At 35.8% G+C, this 22693-nt stretch overlaps 2 protein-coding genes across 2 annotated transcripts; both read left to right on the top strand.

The window, feature by feature from the left end:
* Positions 1-284: 284 nt before the first annotated feature.
* cfl2 (cofilin 2 (muscle)) lies at positions 285-5250 on the top strand. The gene is made up of 4 exons (XM_084097338.1): positions 285-437; positions 2122-2429; positions 2950-3026; positions 4285-5250. The coding sequence occupies exons 1-4, from the start codon at positions 318-320 to the stop codon at positions 4395-4397; spliced, it is 618 nt and encodes a 205-aa protein (XP_083953464.1). The 5' UTR covers positions 285-317; the 3' UTR covers positions 4398-5250.
* A 5418-nt stretch (positions 5251-10668) lies between these two features.
* On the top strand, positions 10669-22505 carry snx6 (sorting nexin 6). The gene is made up of 14 exons (XM_084097670.1): positions 10669-10753; positions 10889-10939; positions 12643-12747; positions 12875-12985; positions 14264-14385; positions 15714-15837; positions 16264-16359; positions 16934-17039; positions 17869-17944; positions 18035-18074; positions 19243-19329; positions 19655-19814; positions 21497-21582; positions 21668-22505. Exons 1-14 carry the CDS (start codon positions 10748-10750, stop codon positions 21719-21721), a joined length of 1224 nt encoding a protein of 407 aa, XP_083953796.1. The 5' UTR covers positions 10669-10747; the 3' UTR covers positions 21722-22505.
* Positions 22506-22693: the final 188 nt, after the last annotated feature.

Below are 22693 nucleotides of genomic sequence, written 5' to 3'. Positions count from 1 at the left end.
AACTAGTTTACAGTCACTGAAAACCTGACAGTAACTGAGGTAATTTAGTCATGAAAAGATCTCTAGTGAATACTGATTTTTCGAATTATTCTGGTCTATAATGTCATTGATAGATTTAGCTCTAGTGTAGAGTAAAACTTCTGACTATTATGTAACGTTTATGATTTAAAAGTTGAAACAATTTGCATTATATTTTGATTAGGCTATATTTAAGTGACTGCTGTAATTCACATTTATGATATCTCTTGCCAACTGTCCCAAAGACAGTGAATGACAGTGCATATGCTCGAGCAGTCCTTCACTGCGGCTGTGCAGTGATGTCTGTCTCTTTCTCTCTCACACACACACACACACTCACACTGTCTCGGCTGTTCACATTCACAGATAGAAGTACCAAGAAAATAATCGTTCATTGGTTCATCGCATCGGACATCATGGTAAGGACAGTTTTTCTTCACACGTAGTCAATTCTTAATTCATAACAGATGTTATAATGTTATTTTGAAACTCTTTCTGTCAAACTTTTGACCAGCAACTGTCACGTTTTCATCTCTGGCAGGATCTGTATTGCGGCGCTGTGGCGCTCTAGCGGATCCGTCAATGCATGCGCTCCGGCTGAAAAATATAATGCTTTATTCGGCTCCAAGTTTATTTTGTGGTTTCTGAAATCAGTTTTAATTATCTATACATCTATATATCAGGCCTATAGCCAGAGGCAGCCATTTTAAGCTAATTTTAGCCGGTGCTTTAATCACTCTCAGCGCATGCCTCTCCAACTTTTACTCACGGACGCTGGAGAAATAAATGACCGGGACTATACTGATGGACACAAACGCGTATAATCAGATCTGAATGAACTGTTTCATGCCATGAGACGACTATTATGTGTCCTTACAATTGAATTAGGCTACTTACTTATGATTCAATAGGATTTAGTGGCCATAGTGTGTGTGTGAGAGTGAGGGAGAGAGAAAGTCGGACGTCTACACCAGCTGCTCACAGCGCGTCTCTGCGCATGCGCCACTAGTACTTTAGCTACTAGTATATTACAATAGTTGATAGTACTTACTTATTAAATATTCAATAGATACAAGAAAATAAATAGTTACTAGTAAATGTGGAATAGGAACTAGTAAGGAGCTACTTGATATCTGATTGACACAACTCCATAGCACTGAACTGCTTAAAAAATTGCCATACCTAGCAAGTTATGGCAAAACATTCTTAAATCAAGATACATTTGCTTGAGAAATAAGACTTAATAATAAAAAAAACTCACTTAATTTTGGTAATTGTTTCAGAAAACAAGACTTTAAGAATTTAAAGAATGTTTTAGATATTTGTACTAAAAAACAAGACAAATACTGAGAAAACCATTTTTTTTTTCATTGCAGTGCGATTAGAATAGTTAACAGTAACCGAAGAATAAGTATCTAAGTTCTGATAATTAGTAATCAGCATTGCTTACGAATATCTTGTTTTAAAAATGTAATAGTCCTCTAATAATATCTAATAAGTACTATATTTAATAATTACCATTAAAACTAGATACTAGTCAGTATAAGAATAGTTGCTAGCAGATAAAAATATATGGTAGTTTCCAGTACGTTTTAAGGAATAAATCTTAAAATGGCATGTGGGTAGTGTAGAGAGAGAAGTTCATAAACGTCAAGCAATGGTTTGTTCGAATGGATTAATGCACCGAGTTTCAACCTTCCGAGGGCCCCGTTTGTTTTGAGCGTGAAGTATCATTGATCATGAATCCAAATGTCTTTAAAAAGTCCCAGGAGGAGCTCTCATAGTTGTATCGTGGCCCAGGCACCCCACTATGACTTGGCCTTCCAGTCCATTTTGGAACGGGAGTGAGAGATTTGAACTGTGGTGAGAGACCAGCTGGCTATGCGCAGCACGTACGTGAGTCAGGGTTTGTGAGCGGCGCTGGATCAGTCAATGCCAAATCTGACGCCTTGTTACTTCTAATATTGCCCGGTAGTTATTTTTTACTATGGATATGTGCTGGTGATTCTGCTACTGACATCCAAGTATGGATCTACAGACTTGTGTAATTGCTGTTTTCGTCTCAATCAACTGTTTTCACCCCCAGTCTCTTCCTCATCACAGGCCTCTGGTGTCACAGTCAATGATGAAGTGCTCAAAGTCTTCAATGACATGAAAGTGCGGAAGTCCTCGGGCTCAGACGAGGTGAAAAAGCGCAAAAAGGCAGTGCTGTTCTGCCTCAGCGACGACAAGAAGAAGATCGTCGTAGAGGAGGGCAAGCAGATCTTAGTGGGAGACATTGGAGAATCTGTCGACGACCCCTACGCCTGCTTCGTCAAGCTCCTACCTCTTAATGACTGCAGATACGGCTTATATGATGCCACTTATGAAACTAAAGAGTCTAAGAAAGAAGACTTGGTATTTATATTTTGGTACGTAGTCTGTCTGGAAAGGTTGTTATAGTTTAGGAAAATTATTCAGATTTCAGATTTATTTTGTATATATTTATGCATTTTTCTATTTATTCACACATTTATTTATGCATTTTTTAATTTAGTTCATTTTGAATTTTTAGAAAGTTTTAGAATTTTTTTATTTAAAATTTTAGAATTTAGATTTTATTAAATTTATATCTTTGGATAAGCACAGTTTTTTTTTTTTTTTTTTTTTTTTTAAGTATTAGTTCATTTTTTTATCTCTTATACCTTGCTTGAACAACAAGCGAACTGCGATAGGTTATTTTATGTAATTTTTATATGTGAATTTTAATTACATTTTTGATAGAATACACTGAAGTAAAACAGACCATCCAATTTACTTTTGTTAAAAATATCAAACTTGCTGTTTGTTTCTAATGAACTCTGCAATATGTTGTTTAAAGTTCTTACACTAAGTAAATTAATTTCTATTTTTTGTTTGCATGCATATTGAACATTGTTATTTTGACTTTAGGGCCCCTGAAGGTGCGCCGTTAAAAAGCAAGATGATATATGCTAGCTCAAAAGATGCCATTAAGAAGAAGTTTACAGGTGAGTACTGTCATATTCAGTAATAATGCATCTTTACAAAACAGATCCTGGGTTCTTCCAGGAAAAGCACAATATAGTAACAGCCATATATATATATATATATATATATATATACACACACATCGATGCCTCATTAATGTCTGTTTCTATGGGCTGCCATACGGTCAAATCCAGTCTGTGACCACTCGAGAACAAGTTGACTGTGCATCAGCAACCTAGTTATTTAGATGTTTGAATATAATATAATAATAGACATTAGCAGGCTATTTGGTTACACTTTATTTTAAGGTGTCAAGTGTTACAGTGTAATTATACATTTAAGTTCTGAGTAATAATAATTAACTACTTGTAATTACTATAGGGTTAAGATTACGGTTAGGGTGTGGTTTAGAGTTAGTTGCATGTAATTATGCACAATTTATAGTAATTACTATAGCGACAAAGACTGAAAGCATCTGAAATCGCATACTTGGCTTCTGCAAGCAACCATTGGCTGCATCCGCATACTTCCCTACTATATAGTAGATGAAAAACAGTATGTGCCGAAAGAAGCATGTCTGAATTCACTGTACTCATAAAAGAGTAGTTAAAATGTACCTTCTTCCGGAGTGATTCTGAAGTGTGCATAAGATGGGCACTTTACTATCCCATGAGGCCACAGGAGAGGATTTGTGAATGGCTGGTAGGTCTCATGATAATGTACACACTCATATTACACACACTCATACTATATAGAACATACTTTAGCGGTCGTGAAGAAATTACTTAGTACCTACTCAAGAGAGTATGTGATTTTGAAACGCAGCCATTGTCTAGTTGGTGTATATCACTGAAATATTACCACTTCTAGATTCTGCTGTATATATATATATAAACTTATATTATATATAATATATAAACTATAAACTAAACTAATGCCTAAATCAAAAAATTTAGCCATGACTTTCGTTGCCAGTTTACTACCCATAGACTAAGAAGTAAGTCATTTGTAGCTTGATTTCAAAAAACTACAAACACTGAGCAACAGCGCTGGAGAATCCCGACCAGCTGGACACAACAACACTGGCTCAAACATGTTATGCAAGTAATTGCATTTTGATGAAAGATTAAGAAGACTGATTATGAAGATTTTGCACTGAAGAATCGTTCACAGAAGTTAATATTCAAATAAAAACACCACAGTGGGAAAATAACTGAGAGTCATTTCTAAAATGAAAAAGTTTTTTGAAATCTTATGCAATCGTGCCTCTTTTTTCAGGTATCAAACACGAATGGCAGGTCAATGGTTTAGACGACATTCAGGACCGCTCAACCCTGGCAGAGAAGTTGGGAGGAAGTGTGGTCGTATCGCTGGAGGGGAGACCGTTGTAAACCCAACAGCCATGTGCCATCTGGATTCCACACGCTTTCATCTTAGCAGCTGTCTCTATCATTTGATCCTGAAGGAATAGCCCTAGTTTGTCTTTCTTTTCTTTTCTTTTCTTTTTTATTTTATTTTTTTCACATTAAGGAGATCTCATTAACATATGCAAAAAACAAAAAACAAAAAAACTCTACCAGCTGAATGCCAGCTTAATTTTGCAGTTCATATTAGTTTTTGTATGTCCCCAAAGAACGTTCTGTCTCCCTCTGCGTGTTTTGCCAAACGACAGTAGAAAGCTCGGATGTTCACGTAGATTAACCAGCACAAACTCAGTTGATATCTTTATCGTGTATCTTCAGAGATATTCTATTATGCTGTCAGAGAACTATATGAGAATGCCGTACGTTAATGCCTAACAAGTGACAAGCACTTTACAAGCCTGAAGCTGTTTATTTCAACTCTTCTACCTAATCTGGCTTATTTGACACGGCGAACACCTCAAGTTTATGCAGATAAACAAAGCACTTTTCATTTTTACACTACCAGTTGAAGGAGGACTTTCTGTCTGGAGTTTCTGTGTCTGTCAACCCGGAATTGAAGTTACCACAGTTTTCATTCCTGTTACGCATATGGACATTAACAGATGGGGCTTGAACCGCTCCATTGCAGCCTTTGATTCAAATGTGAAGGCCGAGATGCTTGCAATGTTTTGAAAATACAATATTATCTGTAATGATGGCATTATTTGCAGCCTGAAGTGAAACATTGTTTTTGAGATCGAGGAAGGTGCCACTTTGAAATAAAATCTTGTGGCGGAATTCTTGGATGGATTTCTTGGCTCAATTAAACGGTCTGATTTCATTAGTGTCACCTCAATAACCCGTGCTATGTTTGACCTGTGTGTGTTTAGTCATCAGAATTGCCTAATTGAACGAGTTGTTTAATGAAAAAATATTTTCCTTCTGCATTATTTTATTAATTCATATTTATTAACTATTTTTTTCATTATCAAAGTCAAGGATAACCTGTAAAGATTTTTAAGCAAAGACTATCGTTCTGTCTATTCATCCATCCATCTATCTATCATTTGTTCTATCTCCATTTAACTTATTCTATCACTGTATCTGAGTATTGTTATATCTGTTGTTCTGTTCATCGTTCCATCCATCCATCCTCTATCGGTCATTCTATCTATCCATCCATCCATCCATCCATCCATCCATCCATCCATCCATCCATCCATCCATTGTTTGTTTAATCTCCATCTATCTATCTATCTATCTATCTATCTATCTATCTATCTATCTATCTATCTATCTATCTATCTATCTATCTATCTATCTATCTATCTATCTTTAGAACTATTGTTCTGTCTATTGTTTTGTCTATCATTCCATCCATCCATCCGTTCTATCTCCATCTATCTATTCTAACATTCTATCCATCTATTGTTCTATCCATCTATCTATCTATCTATCTATCTCCTTCCATCTTTATAACTATTGTTCTATCTATTGTTCTGTCTATCGTTCCATCATCCATCCATCTGTTCTATCTCCATCTATCTATTCTAACATTCTATCCATCTATTGTTCTAGCCATCCATCATTCTGTCCGTCTATCTATCGATCATTTGTTCATTCTTTCTATCTCCATTTATTTGATCATTCTAACTATTCTATCGTTCCATCCATCCATCAATTGATCGTTCTATCCATCCCTTAATGCTGTATATATATAGAAGTATTGAAAGTACATAAGGCCAATACAAACTTAAAGACTTTTTAAATATGATTTAAGCAATCTTTCCTTTTCTAGTGGTTGAATTTTTTGTAAGTATTTGGTTAGGTTTGAATTGTTAGTTGCTAGTAAAGCGTTGAACACTATTAGATATCTATAATCAGATATTTATATCTGGGGCAGCCCCATTCCTGCATGTCTTTAAGCATTTAATAAAGTTTAAATGAACAGCTCAACCACCTTTAACTTCTTCTCACAGGCCAAGCGGTTTCTATGAGCGTGGTCTTGCAGTAGATCTGGGCTTGAGGCCAGTGGCTGCTTTTCCCTTTGGAGAATTTGATCCGCAGGCAGGGAGCAATCCTCTGCTGCTCAGCGCTATTTATGGCCAGCGTGCTTTTGTGTCTTGTCATCGTTGTCCACAAATGGCAAAACTGAACATGCTTCCAAAGAGCTACAAAAGGGACACTGGTGGACAGACAGGCTGGCCAGTGGTTATAAAGAGTGTTTCTCACTCTTGAATGAAGTAGCTCAAATGAAAGGAAGGTCTCTGTTTCAGTGAAAAACTGCTCTCGAATATCACACGATAAAAAAAAAAACAATGTTAGATTGTTACAAATCTAATCCATAAAAACCCCATTGTATAAAAGCTTTCAGGAAAGAACTGGCCTTCATCTGTGCTGTTGATTATAGTTCAGATATGCACACATGTCCACATTGATGTCTTCTCTGGGAACTTTCTAGTAATGGTTATGAAACTAGTTCTCAGTGCATGTAGGCTCATATTGCGGGGGTGCAGACCTGGACATATAAACTCATACTGGTTTTTCAATGGCCAATGACAATATCTAGAGAGAAGAAAGACTGACGGCTGAAATGCCAATTATTACATTTCAATGATAGAAAATGTGATCTACACAAAATAAACACTTATTTTACAAAATATTTATTAAATTAGCCTAGATATATTATAGTCTTTATGTATGTTTATTATTTTGGAACTGACAATAGTTAGGCTAATAGAAAATAGTTTTGATTAATAAACTCTTGCACAAACATCTCTTAAGCTACACTATCGTTGAAAAGAAAAGGTTTTTATGGGTTTACACGACAACTGTGTTTTGGGGACCTGAAAACAATACAGTTATCGTTTCCATATAAACTACAAAAACGTGAATTTGTGAATATGTCATGCGCATGCGTGTATCGTGTTCAGTCTAGGCGCCTAGTGTTTCTTTACAATGTGACATCGCCAACTACTGGCCTGGCAGCAGAATACAGTGTTTTTAGTTGTTTTCGCAGATCAGCGTGAATGGGGATCGCTTTGATAACGCTGTTGCCTGTATATGCGAAAAACGCAAAGGAAAAACTTTTACGTTTTTAGTACATCGCTGTCATGTAAACATACCCTAAAAGTCCAGGAAAACAAAACAGAAACCAAAACTGAATGTTACAGATATCACAAGGTGATCAATAAAATGTTGTCCTAAACCTAACCCTACCCATAACTTATCAATGAAATTAGAGGGAATTGATTGGTGAATACTTATGTAAAACACTAAACCAAGCCTAAACTTGACATAAACTGTAAACTTGTCCCTCAAAACTGATTGGTTGATTGGAATGTTGTTCCAGGATCAACAAAGATGTTGATCCAGGAACATGTTGTGGTGAAATCAGGTTCACCAGTTAATTTGTACAAAAAAAATAAAAAAAATACTAAAATTAGAATTAAAACAAAACTTGACAAGGATGCATATCCAGATCTCTACCCTCAATTAAGACACCGTGCAAGAAAGTCACACGTTTATTTAACTCCCATCTTAAAAGATGCATCTATTTTGGGCCCACGTAGCCAACTTATAATGTCAGAGCTTTTATGTCCACCGCTGTATGAAACAAAGTGCCTTTCATGTAAGCCCTGAATCTCTGTGTCTGGACAAGTGAGCTGAAAATAAACAAATGACCTCTCCTTGCTATCCAGTAGATTCTGTGCTCTGAAAGGGTGTGCGCACTGAGTATTGATAGCTTGCTGCTGCAAAGCATGTGAGAATGTGTAACATGCTGTTAAAAATATTTCACAAATACTGTCAACTGGATTGGCTGTTCCTTCTGGTTTAAACAGAATGTCAGTGAGTTTAAAGGATGGAGGAATTTGAGCAGAGAGGAGGTGCAATCTTGAGTTATTAGAATGTTGTTTCTCAGAATAAAGAGGAACAAGACATTGACCTTCAGGTTTGCATATGTCATGATTTACTCTAATAGTAGCTGAAATTCATCGATAAACATTTTATGGGCATTTTAGTTAACTGAACGGTTTGATCAGTTGTTTTGCAATATATTTGTTATGCGTATTGCAGTGCAACATGACCTGTCGAGGGCATATCAATGTTATTGCATGTTGCAGGGTCACACGATTTCACTTCGGGACAAAGTTACTCAATATGTTATTATGAATGCTCACGTCTGTGATGTTGATGCATGCATATCATTTCTCAATATGTTTTGATTTCATGAGCTTGTGTTTTGTTATTTCAACGTCCCATTAACAAAAAAGATAAATATATAGCCTGCACTTCATATATAGTTGTTAACATTTGAAGTGGATCAAAACCTTTCATCAAATTATAATATATAATATATATAATATAATTAAGGATGGTTAGTTTTACTATTTCTCTTTTGAGTCTTAAGGGTTTTTTTTTTTTTTTTTTTTTTTTTTTTTTAATTGATTCGTCTGATATTGTTGTGCCATTTCTGTTTTCTTATTTCTTATTTTTTATTTTTGTATTCTGACAATGCTTTTGCTACTCATGCGTAAGGCTGCTGTATCTGTGCTGTGCTCTCATGTATGGTATTATTGTTTTAATCTTGTAGTTCTGTAAAGCACTTTGGTCAGTCAGTGGCTGTTATAAAATGTGCTATATAAATAAAATGAACTTGAACTTGAACATCAAAGTTATACATGAATTTTTAACAATATTACAACAATAATACAACATTAACACTTTTCCATGTTGTTTTGACATTAATATTACGCAGCAGCAAAACAGCTTAAAAATAAAAACTATTTTGTACGTGGTCAGATACAATTCAATAAATAAGCATAAATTACAAATTACATGCCATTAACTTGAATGCACCAAAGTTGAGCAATTAATTTGAGGTTATCTGATTTTATACCTTACAATGACACGTATTTGGCGTACAGAAATCATTATTTACTGTTTTATGATGGTTAGTTCTCTGGAGGTCCAAGAATGACACTTGACCATTGGTTGATCATTAGGCCTACCAGTTCTTTCAGAAACCACAAACTAGGCTACAACACGGACCAAAGCGGTGAGCGAAAGTCATATAATTATTGTAATATATGTAATTTTGTGATAAATAATAATTCTGTGAAGATTCAGTTCGGCTGCATTCTATCAAACTCATGATAAAACTCACTGACTGACTGACTCACTGGTGTTTCAGTATAACGGAGTCAGTCACAGCATCGCACTCCGCCAGCAGGTGAAGATAAGCAGTGTTCCTTTCCATGGTTCAAGCCAGTTTGTCGCCCTCTATTGGTGAGTTATCACATAAACTCACATGTACCCTAAATAAATCAGTGAGAATTGTAGCAGTGACCCATATTCTGTGCTGTGCAGATTTTGTGAGTGAATATTTCACTCGTACGACTGTAATGAAGTTTGTTATATAATCTCTTTATAACATAATAGTTGTAATATATCTGAATAATAAGATAAAAAACATTAAAATAGCAAAGCCAATATATAATATAATATAATATAATAATTGCAATCGATAAGATTATTATTATTATTAATGTTATTTATTCATATAATAAAAACTGTGTTTACAAAGTGATTCACAAGAAATATATTTAGCATACAGCCATACATCTATATGTAGATACAAATAAACATAACATATGTAATAAGATTACACGAAGATTAAGAGTAAATCCAAATATAATATAATACAATATAATATAATATACACATTTCGATAGTAATAATAACAATAAACGCTATTCATTGTATTCATATAGTAAAAACAGTGTTTGCAAAGTGATTTACAAGAAATATATTTAGCCTACATGTATATGTAGATACAAATAAACATAACATATTAATAAGATAACCATACAATTAGGAGTAAAGCCAAACATAATATAATATAGTAATGTAATGTATTATATTATATTATAATAATGTAATGTAATATCATATAATGTAATATGCACATTTTAATACTAATAATAATAATAAACGCTATTAATGTATTCATATATTAAAAAGGTTTTGTAACGTACATGTAAACGTAGATACTAATAAACACATCTAATAACAAAATTAAAGGAGTAAATGACATACATTTACATAGGCCTAATATAATTAATATATTGTATTATTATTATTAAAAGAAAGAAAGAAAGAAAGAAAGAAAGAAAGAAAGAAAGAAAGAAAGAAAGAAAGAAAGAAAGAAAGAAAGAAAGAAAGACAATAATAATGTTGCGGTTTGTACTCGAACAGTTGAAGCTCCACCTCTCAGATCTCCTGCCTCACTGACGTCACACACACTCCGCCACATTCATACTCCACCCGCAGCAGCCATGATGGTGTGTGCTTTTCTCTCTCACTCCTTACACCTTTATCATTTACTCCTACAATCCTCCGATGCATCGAGTAATAACGAGCATCTGTCGTCTTTCTATTCCGATCGTTCGTTCTGATATTTCTGTGTCTCTCCACAGCAAGAAGGGCTGGACGATGGTCCCGATTTCCTCTCGGAAGAAGACAGGGGAGTAAGTTTTTTTTCTTTTCTCATTTCTATTCTCCCTCTGTTCTCCTGCTGTCTGTTGTGCGTGTTTGTAGTCGTGTAAAGGACGTGTGTATTACTGCTGGTGTCACTGTGGCCCAGAATGTGTGTGTCCTATATGAGTCCGTCCGTTCACTTCCTCCTGACAAACCCCACACACACAAACCCATGTATGCACAATGATTCTCTAGTCCGATGGTAACAGCAGAAACTAGGGCAAGAAGAACCCACATCAAGCCATTAACCATAAACTGATATAGCTGGTTAAATAAGCATGCTAAAGTTAAAGAATAATTGGTTATTGTGTTTGTTGAACAGCAGTTAGTCTCTGTCTCTGTCATCGTTTATTGGTTTGCTCTTGTGCAAATTCTCTGGTGAATATTACTTCGTAAAAAAATGTTACTTTAGTCAAATAATGTGACATTCCTATTTGTATAAAACTGAAACATTGTTACTTTATAACTAGTGATGCACTGATATGAACATTTTGTCCGATACCGATAATTCTTTATATTTGAAAGCCGATAACTGATATATTGGCCTATAAATCTAAATCCAAATTTTTATATAATTTTTTTAAAGCCTGATTACAAAAACAAAAGTCTCACCATTAAAATCATCCATGTCCCAAGCACACAATTATAATGTTCTCATTGTAATTTCATGTAGCCTATATGGCCGCCTATATGATATGTTGCACTTAACTGTATTTTAAGTGATTTCAATCATATTTCAAGCAATTCAAAACCATCATTGCGAACAGATGAAGGAAATAATCCATTATTTATCGGCTTATATATATCGTCCGATATCGATATGGTGGCCGATATATAGTGCATCCCTTTTTATAATGTAACAATGTTGCTCTATAATGTAACATCAAGTGTTACAATGTTATTATGCAAAATAACTCTTTATTGTAATGGTTTGGATGAATTTCTTTTATTAAGATATGCCTTATATGCAGTACCATGGTACTTCGATATCATGCCACTGTGCATAGTACTAAAGGTGTATAAATACCCTGGTACTATCATAGTACATGTCATGAAAACCATGGTATATTGTCAGTATTGTATAGAAAATGGCTTTGAAAACCTGTGGGTTGCTTTATGATTAGAATTAAAATAATGTGTGAATTCTTCACAAACATCTACCAGAGTAACTAACCATAGTTTCTGCCAAAATACTATATTTATTACAGATATTGTTTCTGCAATAGAGATCTAATATTATAGTTGTACTGTCAAACCTAACATTTCAGTGCAATGCTGTTTTGTTCGAGGTTAAATATTTGTAGAATGTAAATAGTAGTTGATGATTATGGACATTAAATGTATTTATTTTTATAAGTGAAAGAATATATTTTAGGTGCTGTAACTGGTAACAATTCCTTTGAAGTTTTTCATCGTTGTTAACTCTAACAAATACATTTTTGAAAGTGCAAATATTCTAGGTTTCTCGAGGAAAATGTTGTTTTAAATTGTTTTAGATTGCACTGCTGTCACTGCTCGACATGTCATTCCTCTATCTAAATGCAAGGATATGTATCGTAACTGTTACTGTACTATTCAAAAGCAGATAAAGTATGATTGTAATCGATTCCTTCTCCCGTGGTCCTCAATGATTAATATGAAATATTGATACTATTAGAGTTGCACTGTGTTTATTGATGACTTGTTTTAATAGCCCAGGGCAGTGAATGTGGATCTTCAAACCGACGCCACACTACAGGTGGACATCTCAGACGCTCTGAGTGAGAGAGACAAGGTCAAGTTCACCGTCCACACAAAGGTACACAGCATCAACGCATAAAAACAACAAGGATTGTGTTTGTGTTTTCAGCCCTGCCTCCAAAATCGACTTGCCATTTACTGCATTCATTCATTAAATGATGATTTATGGTTTTTTTTTTTTTCAGAGCACTCTACCTAATTTCAAGCAGAATGAATTTTCTGTGGTCAGACAGCATGAAGAATTCATCTGGCTCCACGACTCGTTCGTGGAAAACGAAGAATACGCAGGTTATATTGTAAGTACCTTTAAGTGTTTTGCATATTATAAAATATTAGTGATGTAACAGATAGGCCTAGCTGTTAGTCGCAGTCACAGGCCTGTAATTCTTTCATTTGCTTTCCACCGGACGCTTGTTTGAACAGTCTGCGTCATACTCTCTTTTAAACTCTACTACTTCATTATGTGTGTTTGAGAGCAAACGCCCCAGCTGCTCCTGCCAAGCCTGAAATCAGTGCTCGTCCTTTTATAGCCGTGGTGTACTGTACATAAAAGGATCTGTTGTTGCATGTCGAATGTCATTTTGTTGTAGTTCAGGTGCAAGAATAAAGGGAAACGATCTTTGCCACAGTTTCCTAATTGGATTATATTGGTTGAAACTATTGTAAAAGAGTTAGATATTTACTGGGATATTTGATGTGCTCTGCTAATTTTCCAGGTCGTATTATGTGTACCGTTCAAAAGTTTGTGGTCATTAAGGTTAAAAAAAAATAAAAATAAAAATGTATTCAGCAAGGACTCATTAAATTGATAAATTATAATGGTACATTATTTCAATTAAAAACTGTTCTTTTGAACTTTTCCTCAGTCTTAAAAAAAGAAATGGTTTCCACACGGTAGCACAACATGATCATAAATGTTTTCGACATAATAATAAATGTTTCTTGAGCAGCAAATCAGCATATTAGAATGATTTCTGAAGGATCATGTGACACTGGAAACTGGTGTAATGATGCTGAAAATTCAGATTTGCATCACAGAAATAAATTTCATATTAAAACAGATTAAAATAGAAAACGTTTATATACATAACTGTAATATTACTGTGAAGAAATGTAAATCCTGCCTTGGTGAGCATAAGAGATTATGCTATAAAAAAATCTTACCGACCTCATACTTTTGAATGGTAGTGTATGTTATTCAATGAAAAATCCAGTCATTAGAAATGGACAGGGCCTGCTGTTCCCTATTCTGAATTTTCACTGGCTTATTTTCTGCATTATTTTAAGTACAAAAGGTCGTCATTTTCTTGTCTGATTTAATGTAGTTTAATTTGGGATGCTCCGATAAATATTCAACAAAGAAAGAGTCATGTCACTGACTGCCATTAACAATATCATCAAAGCTGGCCTGAATTATTTATAGCACGTATCATTAGGAACAGAAGTGTGAGTGATTGCGTTTTTCATTCAGTGACTGATGATGTAATGAATCCCAGAGTTTCATTACCAATGCTGAAACAGGTTTGGGAATCAAAATGCCTCTTGAATAGCTAACGGAAAGTTTTTCCCTGTAGATTCCGCCTGCTCCTCCGAGACCGGATTTCGATGCATCACGGGAGAAACTTCAGAAGCTGGGTGAAGGTGAAGGATCGATGACCAAGGAGGAGTTCACTAAGATGAAACAGGAACTGGAGGCGTGAGTTGATTTGTCTTCATATCGATTGTTACCATGTTGTTAGTTACACTTAAAGGGATACTCCACTTTTTTTGGAAATAGGCTCATTTTACAACTCCCCCAGAGTTAAACAGTTGAGTTTTACCGTTTTCGAATCCATTCAGCCGAACTCCGGGTCTGGCAGTACCACTTTTAGCATAGCTTAGCATAGATCATTGAATCGGATAGGACCATTAGCATCTCTCTCAAAAAAATGACCAAAAAGTTTCGATATTTTTCCAATGAGAGTATAGTACCTAGCCATATCAGCCTAGAAAATCGCAACTTTACATTTTCTGTCGGTCTTAGTACACGATGTAACTACAGAAGAGTCAAGTTTTAAATAGGACTTTAAATAAAAACTCTTTGGTCATTTTTTTGAGAGAGATGCTAATGGTCCTGTCCGATTCAATGATCTATGCTAAGCTATGCTAAAAGTGGTACCGCCAGACCCGGAGATCGGCTGAATGGATTCGAAAACGGTAAAACTCAACTGTTTAACTCTGGGGGAGTTGTAAAATGAGCCTATTTCCAAAAAAAGTGGAGTATCCCTTTAAGGGTTAGTTCACCCAAAAATTTAAATTATCCCATAATTGACTCACCCTCAAACCATCCTATGTGTATATGACTTTCTTCTTTCAGCTGAACACAATTGGAGTTATATCAAAAAATATCCTGGCTCTTCCAAGCTTTATAATGGGAGTGAGTGGGGGGTGAGATTTTTTGAGATTTATAACATCCGTACGCTAGTCGAGTTCCGGTGTAAGAGTGACCTCTGACCCGACGTATTGACGAACGCGGAAGCGCAGAGGATAGAGCAAAACAAAACACCGGTCATGAATTAGAAGTCTAAAACTAGAATTTTTAAAGCGAAGTGTCGGAGGAGCTTGAGCTTACGCAGCACCTACATCATGCGTCGGGTCAGAGGTCACTCTTCCACCGGAACTCGACTTGCTTACCGCTGTTACCGGAAGCCAGTGATTTATAGTTTATGAAGTTACAAATATGTATGTTTTTCTTGCACAAAGGCTTTGCTTCGCTTTAGAAAGCTTTTATTAACCCCTGGAGCCGTATTGATTACTTTTATGATGGATGTATGTGCTTTTTTGGGCTCTCACCCCCCCCCATTCCCTCCCATTATAAAGCTTGGAAGAGCCAGTTTTTAATATAACTCTGATTGTGTTTGGCTGAAAGAAGAAAGTCATATAAACCTGGGATGGCTTGAGGGTGAGTAAATTATGGGATAATTTTCATTTTTGGTTGAGCTAACCCTTTAATAATAAAAACAACAATATGATAATGTGTTGCAGTGAGTATCTGGCCATCTTCAAGAAGACCGTGGCAATGCACGAGGTCTTTCTGTGCCGTGTCGCTGCCCATCCCGTCCTGCGCAAAGACATGAACTTTCATGTTTTCTTAGAGTACAACCAAGATGTAAGTGTGACATTTCTTAACTCTGAAATTATTGTTCTAAAATGTTTGGAAACTTGTTTTAAAAAGTTTTATTGCAATTAATATTGTTTTTAACTATTATTATTGACTACTGTTGTGCAACTCTTGTTTTTTTTTAGGTTCAACAAAAAACTTGGAGAGATTTTAACAAAAGAATTAATGAATTAAAATGATTAAATGTTACTTTGAAATGTCATTTATTTTTCTCGTTTCATTTGAAACTTGATGCACACAAACCAAAAGATCAGATTATTCATAGCAAATGTGAAAACGGCTTCAGTTGAGGTTGTGCAAAGCAGTTTTGTAGGCAAAACAAACCCCATATAGAAATGCTTCTGTAGGCAAAACAAATATTTCTGAGCATTTTAATTGTTCATTTGTCCTTTAATTTGCCTCTTGAAATTACAGCTGAGTGTACGAGGGAAAAACAAGAAGGAAAGGCTGGAGGATTTCTTCAAGAACGTGGTGAAGTCTGCAGACGGGGTTCTTGTGGCAGGAGTGAAGGTCAGTTCAGTCAGTGGACTTTTTCTCATGTCATGTGACTTTTATGTGACTCTGCTTTAGAAATTAGGGGGAGGAGAGGGAGGCCACGACGACAACCACCATTCTGAGAAATGATTTACTTGGACGTGAGCTTCTTTGCGTTTAGCTGTGTGTTGAATGATGGTTTATGTCTCTCTGGTGAATGCTTCTCTAGTAGTGGAATGCACATTTAACAAAGTCTTCTTGGAAACATATAGTCAAAAATAGGATTGTCACAGTTCCCAAATTCCAGTAGTCAGTACCAATACCAGTAAAGTTTCACGTTTCAAAAGAACAGCATTTATTTGGAATAGAAATCTTTTGTAACATTATAAATGCCTTACTGTCACTTTTGATCAATTCAATGCATCCTTGCATCTCTTTTAAAAATCATCTTGAAAACTCGTCAAGACCGTGTTCATGTCATGTTTCATCCTAAAATAATTTAATTAATCAAATTGTATAATTTCTTTGTTAGATTCACCTCTTAGAATTGTCTTCTTTATTTATTTTCTATTACTATATTAATTGTATATTTATTTCTATTTCATCACAGGACGTTGATGATTTCTTTGAACACGAGAAGACATTCCTATTAGAGTACCACAACCGTGTCAAAGACGCGTCTGCCAAATCTGATCGAATGATCAGGTCTCACAAAAGTAAGTTTCTCTTTTCATCACGCATTTATAGATGCTTGCGGCTCACATGACCGTGGAGAGTCAAGAATAAGGCAAGGTCAAAGTTCTCCAGTCACAGGAAGTGTGTGTTATAGAGATAACAATGCCTTTGCCAATATCATTTCAGATGCATGCTCAAAAAATCTGAGTGCTTTGCATCTCCCAAGGTTCATTTGATAAAACATTTTTTAGACTAATAAAACCAATAGCTGACTTTCATTTTCAAATCTATGATCTATGAATACAGATAAGGTTTCCTTGTTTTACATTGTCTAGTTCTATTTGTGCACAACATTAATTTGCCTGCAGCTATGGACACTGGAAAGGTTGGTTTTCTTTGTTATGGAGTGTTAACAGGAAATTGAAGGAGGTATTTAGTGCTGTTTAGTGGGAAAACGTGTAATTTGTCAGGAAGCCAGCAAATGTCAGGTGACTCAGTTGGCCTTTTAACACCAACAATGAATTCTCCCTGAGGAAAAGTGTCTGATGTTTTGTCAAATGATCTGAATAATGTTAATCAACGTTTTTGTTTTAGAGATTTGGACGCAGCACTTTCTATTAATGCAGATTTATTCCGAAATGTGTTTTTGTCATTCACACCATTTCCTTGCATCACGCGTCTTTCCAATTCCGAGCCAAATGTTTTGCTTTTCCTTGTGTGCCGTGAGTCTTATTGGCACAACACTGAAACATGATCTGGAAAAGCAGAATGCTGTGAAACAGTGTTAAGTGCTTCAGCACTGAGTCAATGAATGTGTGAGAGACTGACAGCATTTCCTCATCCAGAGATCTGACAGCACGTGTGTTTCAGGTGCGGCGGATGATATCAACAGAATCGCCTCAACGCTGTACACCTTAGGAACACAAGACTCCACAGATCTGTGCAAGTACGACGTCCATTTCCCCATGTAGCTCCACAATTAACTGTTATAGCCTCTTTTTTTGACTTGCTTTTTATTTTGGTCCCTCCTAAACAGATTTTTCCTGAAAGTATCAGAGCTTTTTGAGAAAACACGGGTAAGCATTTCCAGTACTATAACATAATTTTAATATAGATGCACGATTAATCGTTAAAAGATTGTGATCTCGATTCAAACCCCCACGTGATTTCTTTCCTAAATGACAGCGATTCGCCTATTAAACGTGTCTATTTAAGCTTTGACAAAATCACATTGGAATATACAGATCTGCATTGGCGCTGCCTCTGACCCAGAAAGAGTATTTTTAACCACACTATCATTATTTCTATTATAAATATTCACATTATCACTGGGATAAGAGTTTATAGTTCGGATATAAACACTGATGTCTACGGTAGTTATCAAAATAGAGTAAGTCACTTAAATGACTGTTAAAAAATATATTTGTCATTGAATCATTCATACAAGTGATAAGTTAAAAAAAGATGCTGATTCAAGTGAAGTATTTATGAGTCATTGAATTATTCATTCAAACTGATTCTTTATAAATAATTAATCCAACATCTTTAATTACACTGCAGCAATTAACATTTTGTTGGAACCTCTAGTAAATGACATGCTACTTTGTTTAGTTCAGAGTCATGATCTGTATTTGAAACAAAACAAATGTTCGCGCAGCTCTGTATAGATGCATTTTTAATATATAGTGGTGTACAATGTTTGCACCCTCCTTTAAACCTGTAAATATACATATTTTTAATCATAAAACATTTAAAGCAAAGAAACTTTGACTTGAATTGAATAAGAAATATTGGTAACACCTTACAATATAATATATTGTTAATGAAATATTTTTTTATATTGCTCATGTCTTTGTTCAAGTTAGTTAATTAAAATACAATTATTAATTGTTTGTTCAGGTCAGTTCTACCGTGAAACCGTGATATTTTCTGAGACGTTTATCATACCGTGAAAATCTCATACGTTACAACCCTAATTGCATCTAATGCACTTCAATTGTTTACATTAAAATTGATAATGATTTTTTTTTCTTTTACTTTTTAAATATATTTTGTAAGTGTCTTATTCTCTGAGGGAAAGAAAAGCTAATTTGGCCATTTGGTGTCTTTCTAACCTCAACAGTTTTTATTCAAAAAGAAAGCAGAATTTGATGAATTCAACTTCTGTAAATTTGAATTCATAAGGGACTGTTAAGTCACACACTACTTCCCCTCACCTGTTTTCAAACTCTGTTTCCTTTGCAGAAAATTGAAGCACGCGTAGCGGCCGATGAGGATTTGAAACTCGCCGACTTGTTGAAGTACTACCTCCGAGAGTCGCAAGCCGCTAAGGTGAGGCGTGTGGTCAGCATGTTGAACTGACAGCTGCTCATTAGAGGTCGTTCCTACATTAGTGAGTGATTTGTTAATCTAGCCAAACCCTGGGATACAATGTAATTGAGCTACAACATTGATTCTGACTATTCATTTTACACCAAGCCAAAACAGTGGAACAGTGACCTCTTGGACCATAAGATTCAGTTTTATACAGTATTGATTATTTGTTGCCCAGAATTAATCTTTTACTATTCCTAGTTATCGCTTGCTGAAACCATTTAAAAATGCTTTTAGATTATACAAGTTTCTTTAGTTGTAAACTACATTATCTCCTCAACAGGACCTCCTGTACAGACGAGGAAGGGCATTAGTTGATTATGAGAATGCTAATAAAGCTCTGGATAAAGCCCGAGCTAAAAACAAGGACGTCCTCCAAGCAGAAACCACACAGCAAGTGTGCTGTCAGAAGTTTGAGAAAATCTCTGAATCTGCAAAACAAGGTACTTTATATATATATCCTTCAAACAGTGACTTCATTACAAAACCACTGGATGGTTTTACATAGTTTCCTAACCAGCTGCAGCATTATAAAAGCATCTCTTCCCTGTAAATCTTCCTTGTAAACCCGCACAGGAAATTAATGGGACTGTTGGACTGTTAATTAAATCTCATTGGTCCAAAACCTGGCTCCACAGATCTGCACATTTTAAAGATCACTTCTGATTTTGAGATTTGGAATTGTTCTATTATCAAATTGCAACAGCTACAATCTAATTTAATATACAGGGGTTGGACAATGAAACTGAAACACCTGGTTTTAGACCACAATCATTTATTAGTATGGTGTTGTGGCCAAACAGCATCAGTTCGTCTTGGGAATGACTGATAGAAGTCCTTCACAGTGGCCGGATGGATTTTGAGCCATTCCTCTTCCAGAACAGCGGTCAGGTCACTGTGACTCTTTGACTCGCTCCTCCAAGACACCTCAAAGTGGCTCAGAATTATTAAGATCTGGTGACTGTGCAGGTCATGGGATATGTTCAGCTTCACTTTCATGTTCATCAAACCATTCTGTCACAAGTCTTGCTGTGTGCATTGGTGCATTCATGCTGATGCACGGCACTCCCTTCAGGGTACAATGTTTGAACCATTAGGTGCACATGGTCCTCCAGAATGATTCAGTAAGCACAGTAGGGAATGTCATGATATTGCAGCCCAAACCATCACTGATCCTGTGCTTCACTCTGGGCAGCAACAGTCCGGGTGTTAAACCTCTTTGTGCTTCTCCACACCGTAACTCCCACTGATCTGGGAAAGACAGTGAAGGTGGACTCATCAGAGAACAGAACGTTTCACCATTGAAACCAACATTTGGCATTAGCCCGAGTGTCTAAAGGTTTGGCTATAGCAGCCCAACCATGAATATTGACTCTGGAGTATCCAGAACCTGGATATCCCTTTCAGACAGCTTCCTCTTGCGTCAAAGCCCCCAACACTATATTGGCCAGTGTTTCAGTTTCATTGTCCAGCCCCTGTATTTGCAATGTGTATTTCAGAGTGAAGTGTGGAGCTGTTCATTTACACGTGTTTTCAGAGTCTCAGAGCACTTATAAAGTGGCTGTTGTCAACAAGAGAAGCTTTAAAGTTGCGATAAACTGGAAGTAACAACAGATCTTTTCTTTTTGTATTGTGGCATTCATCTGAGTGGAACGGATTACCACAAAGAATAAGTGTTGGGTGGGGACTTGGTTGCATGAATGGGTTGTTGATCGGATTTTGAAATGTGGACGTTGCACTCAAAAGTGAAGGCTGATGAACGTGAGCTTGCAGGATTGGGGCTTAAACTGTTTTGATTAAACATTATAAAAGCGTGGATGAATTGTTCACAATAAGACCTATAATATGCATTTAGATGGGTTGAATTTGATCTCATGCTGACTTTATGAGCTCCCTGCTGTTTTCCACCAAAATACAAAAGACAAAATGTGGGCCAAATTGTTTTGACGTTGTGTTGTGGAAATGTGGCAAACCTAAGATTGCTCCAAGGAGATTTTTCTATTAAGACTGCTCACTGCTGGAAGTAAATTAGGATAAAAGCATCTGCTAATTGGCTTACTAAAAATACTAACTAACTACTTACTAAATATTAATGCTCGTTGTCCTATGCTTGTTTTCCACTTAGAACTGATAGATTTCAAGACACGGCGAGTAGCAGCGTTCAGAAAGAACTTGGTGGAACTGGCCGAGCTGGAACTCAAACATGCCAAGGTTTCCATTTGCTTTATACTGTGACGCATCAATGATTTCAGATCCATGGATAATTTGTTGATGATATGCCCTGATCTCTCTCCAGGGGAATCTACAGTTGCTGCAGAGCTGTTTGGGGGTCCTGAAAGGGGACACTTAGGTCCTTGAACCAGGTTCTCCAAGGGCTTTCCCTGCTTTGGTCTCGTCTTCATTCGGAAGATGGAGGAGAGAACATACCTGGGGTCAGTTTGTCTAAAGAGACGTCTGTACTTACCACTACCAGAGACACCATACTCCCTCCACAACCCCCCCTAAAAGTGAGGCAGTCCACTGTGGAAGATCAACCGGTCCACACAGCACAAGATATATGACTTCATTTAATCACGCATTTTTAACTTTTGATTGTTAATTGTTTTTCACTATTTCACTCTCGTTTCTGTAATTTTTGTCCAGTTTGTTTTTCTGTTTCGTTTCGCTTGTTTTTGTTTTTCCTGTTGTAATCTCTAAAGTTAGTTTTGGTGATCTGTGTGTGGATGCTGCTCAGATATCTTGTTCAAGTTGAGCTGATTGTTATTACAATTAAAGTGTATGGTCACTCAAAGCCTTGTACATGTGTAAGTTTTCATCGTATAGCTATGGATCATCGTAATCAGACTAATTTTCTCATTTTTCATTCCTAACGAATAATGCTTCAGTATGTTTGCCTTAAAATGTAGATTAATATGATATTGTTAAAAAAAAAAGAAAAATCATACATGGATGCATTTTTTTTTCTCCCGATTTTTTTTTTAAGTGCACTGTATATGAATGTTGTTTTCTTATTCACAATATGTGACCAAAGCTTCCGTTTATTCAGATGGAGGAATGCTGACATAAACGCTGGTGAAAAATTATAAAATGACCATGAAAAAAAAACAAAAAATAAATGATGCTGTTTACTTTAAGTGAGTTTTTTTTTTTTTTAATATATATATAAATCTGAACAGAAAAACTGATGGTCTAAATTAACTAGGGGGAAATAAAGGCTGTTTTCGCTTTTTGATCATATACAATGGGATTATTAAATACAATCCAGCTGCCACTTACAAATCCTTAGTGTGGGAAAACTTTAAATAGCCTAAAATTACAAGAT

Source organism: Abramis brama, assembly GCF_963993115.1.
Source record: "Abramis brama genome assembly, chromosome: 21".
Classification (NCBI taxonomy): Eukaryota; Metazoa; Chordata; class Actinopteri; order Cypriniformes; family Leuciscidae; genus Abramis; species Abramis brama.
The sequence above is the reverse complement of the archived record's forward strand: the minus strand, read 5'-3'. Positions and strand labels throughout refer to the sequence as shown.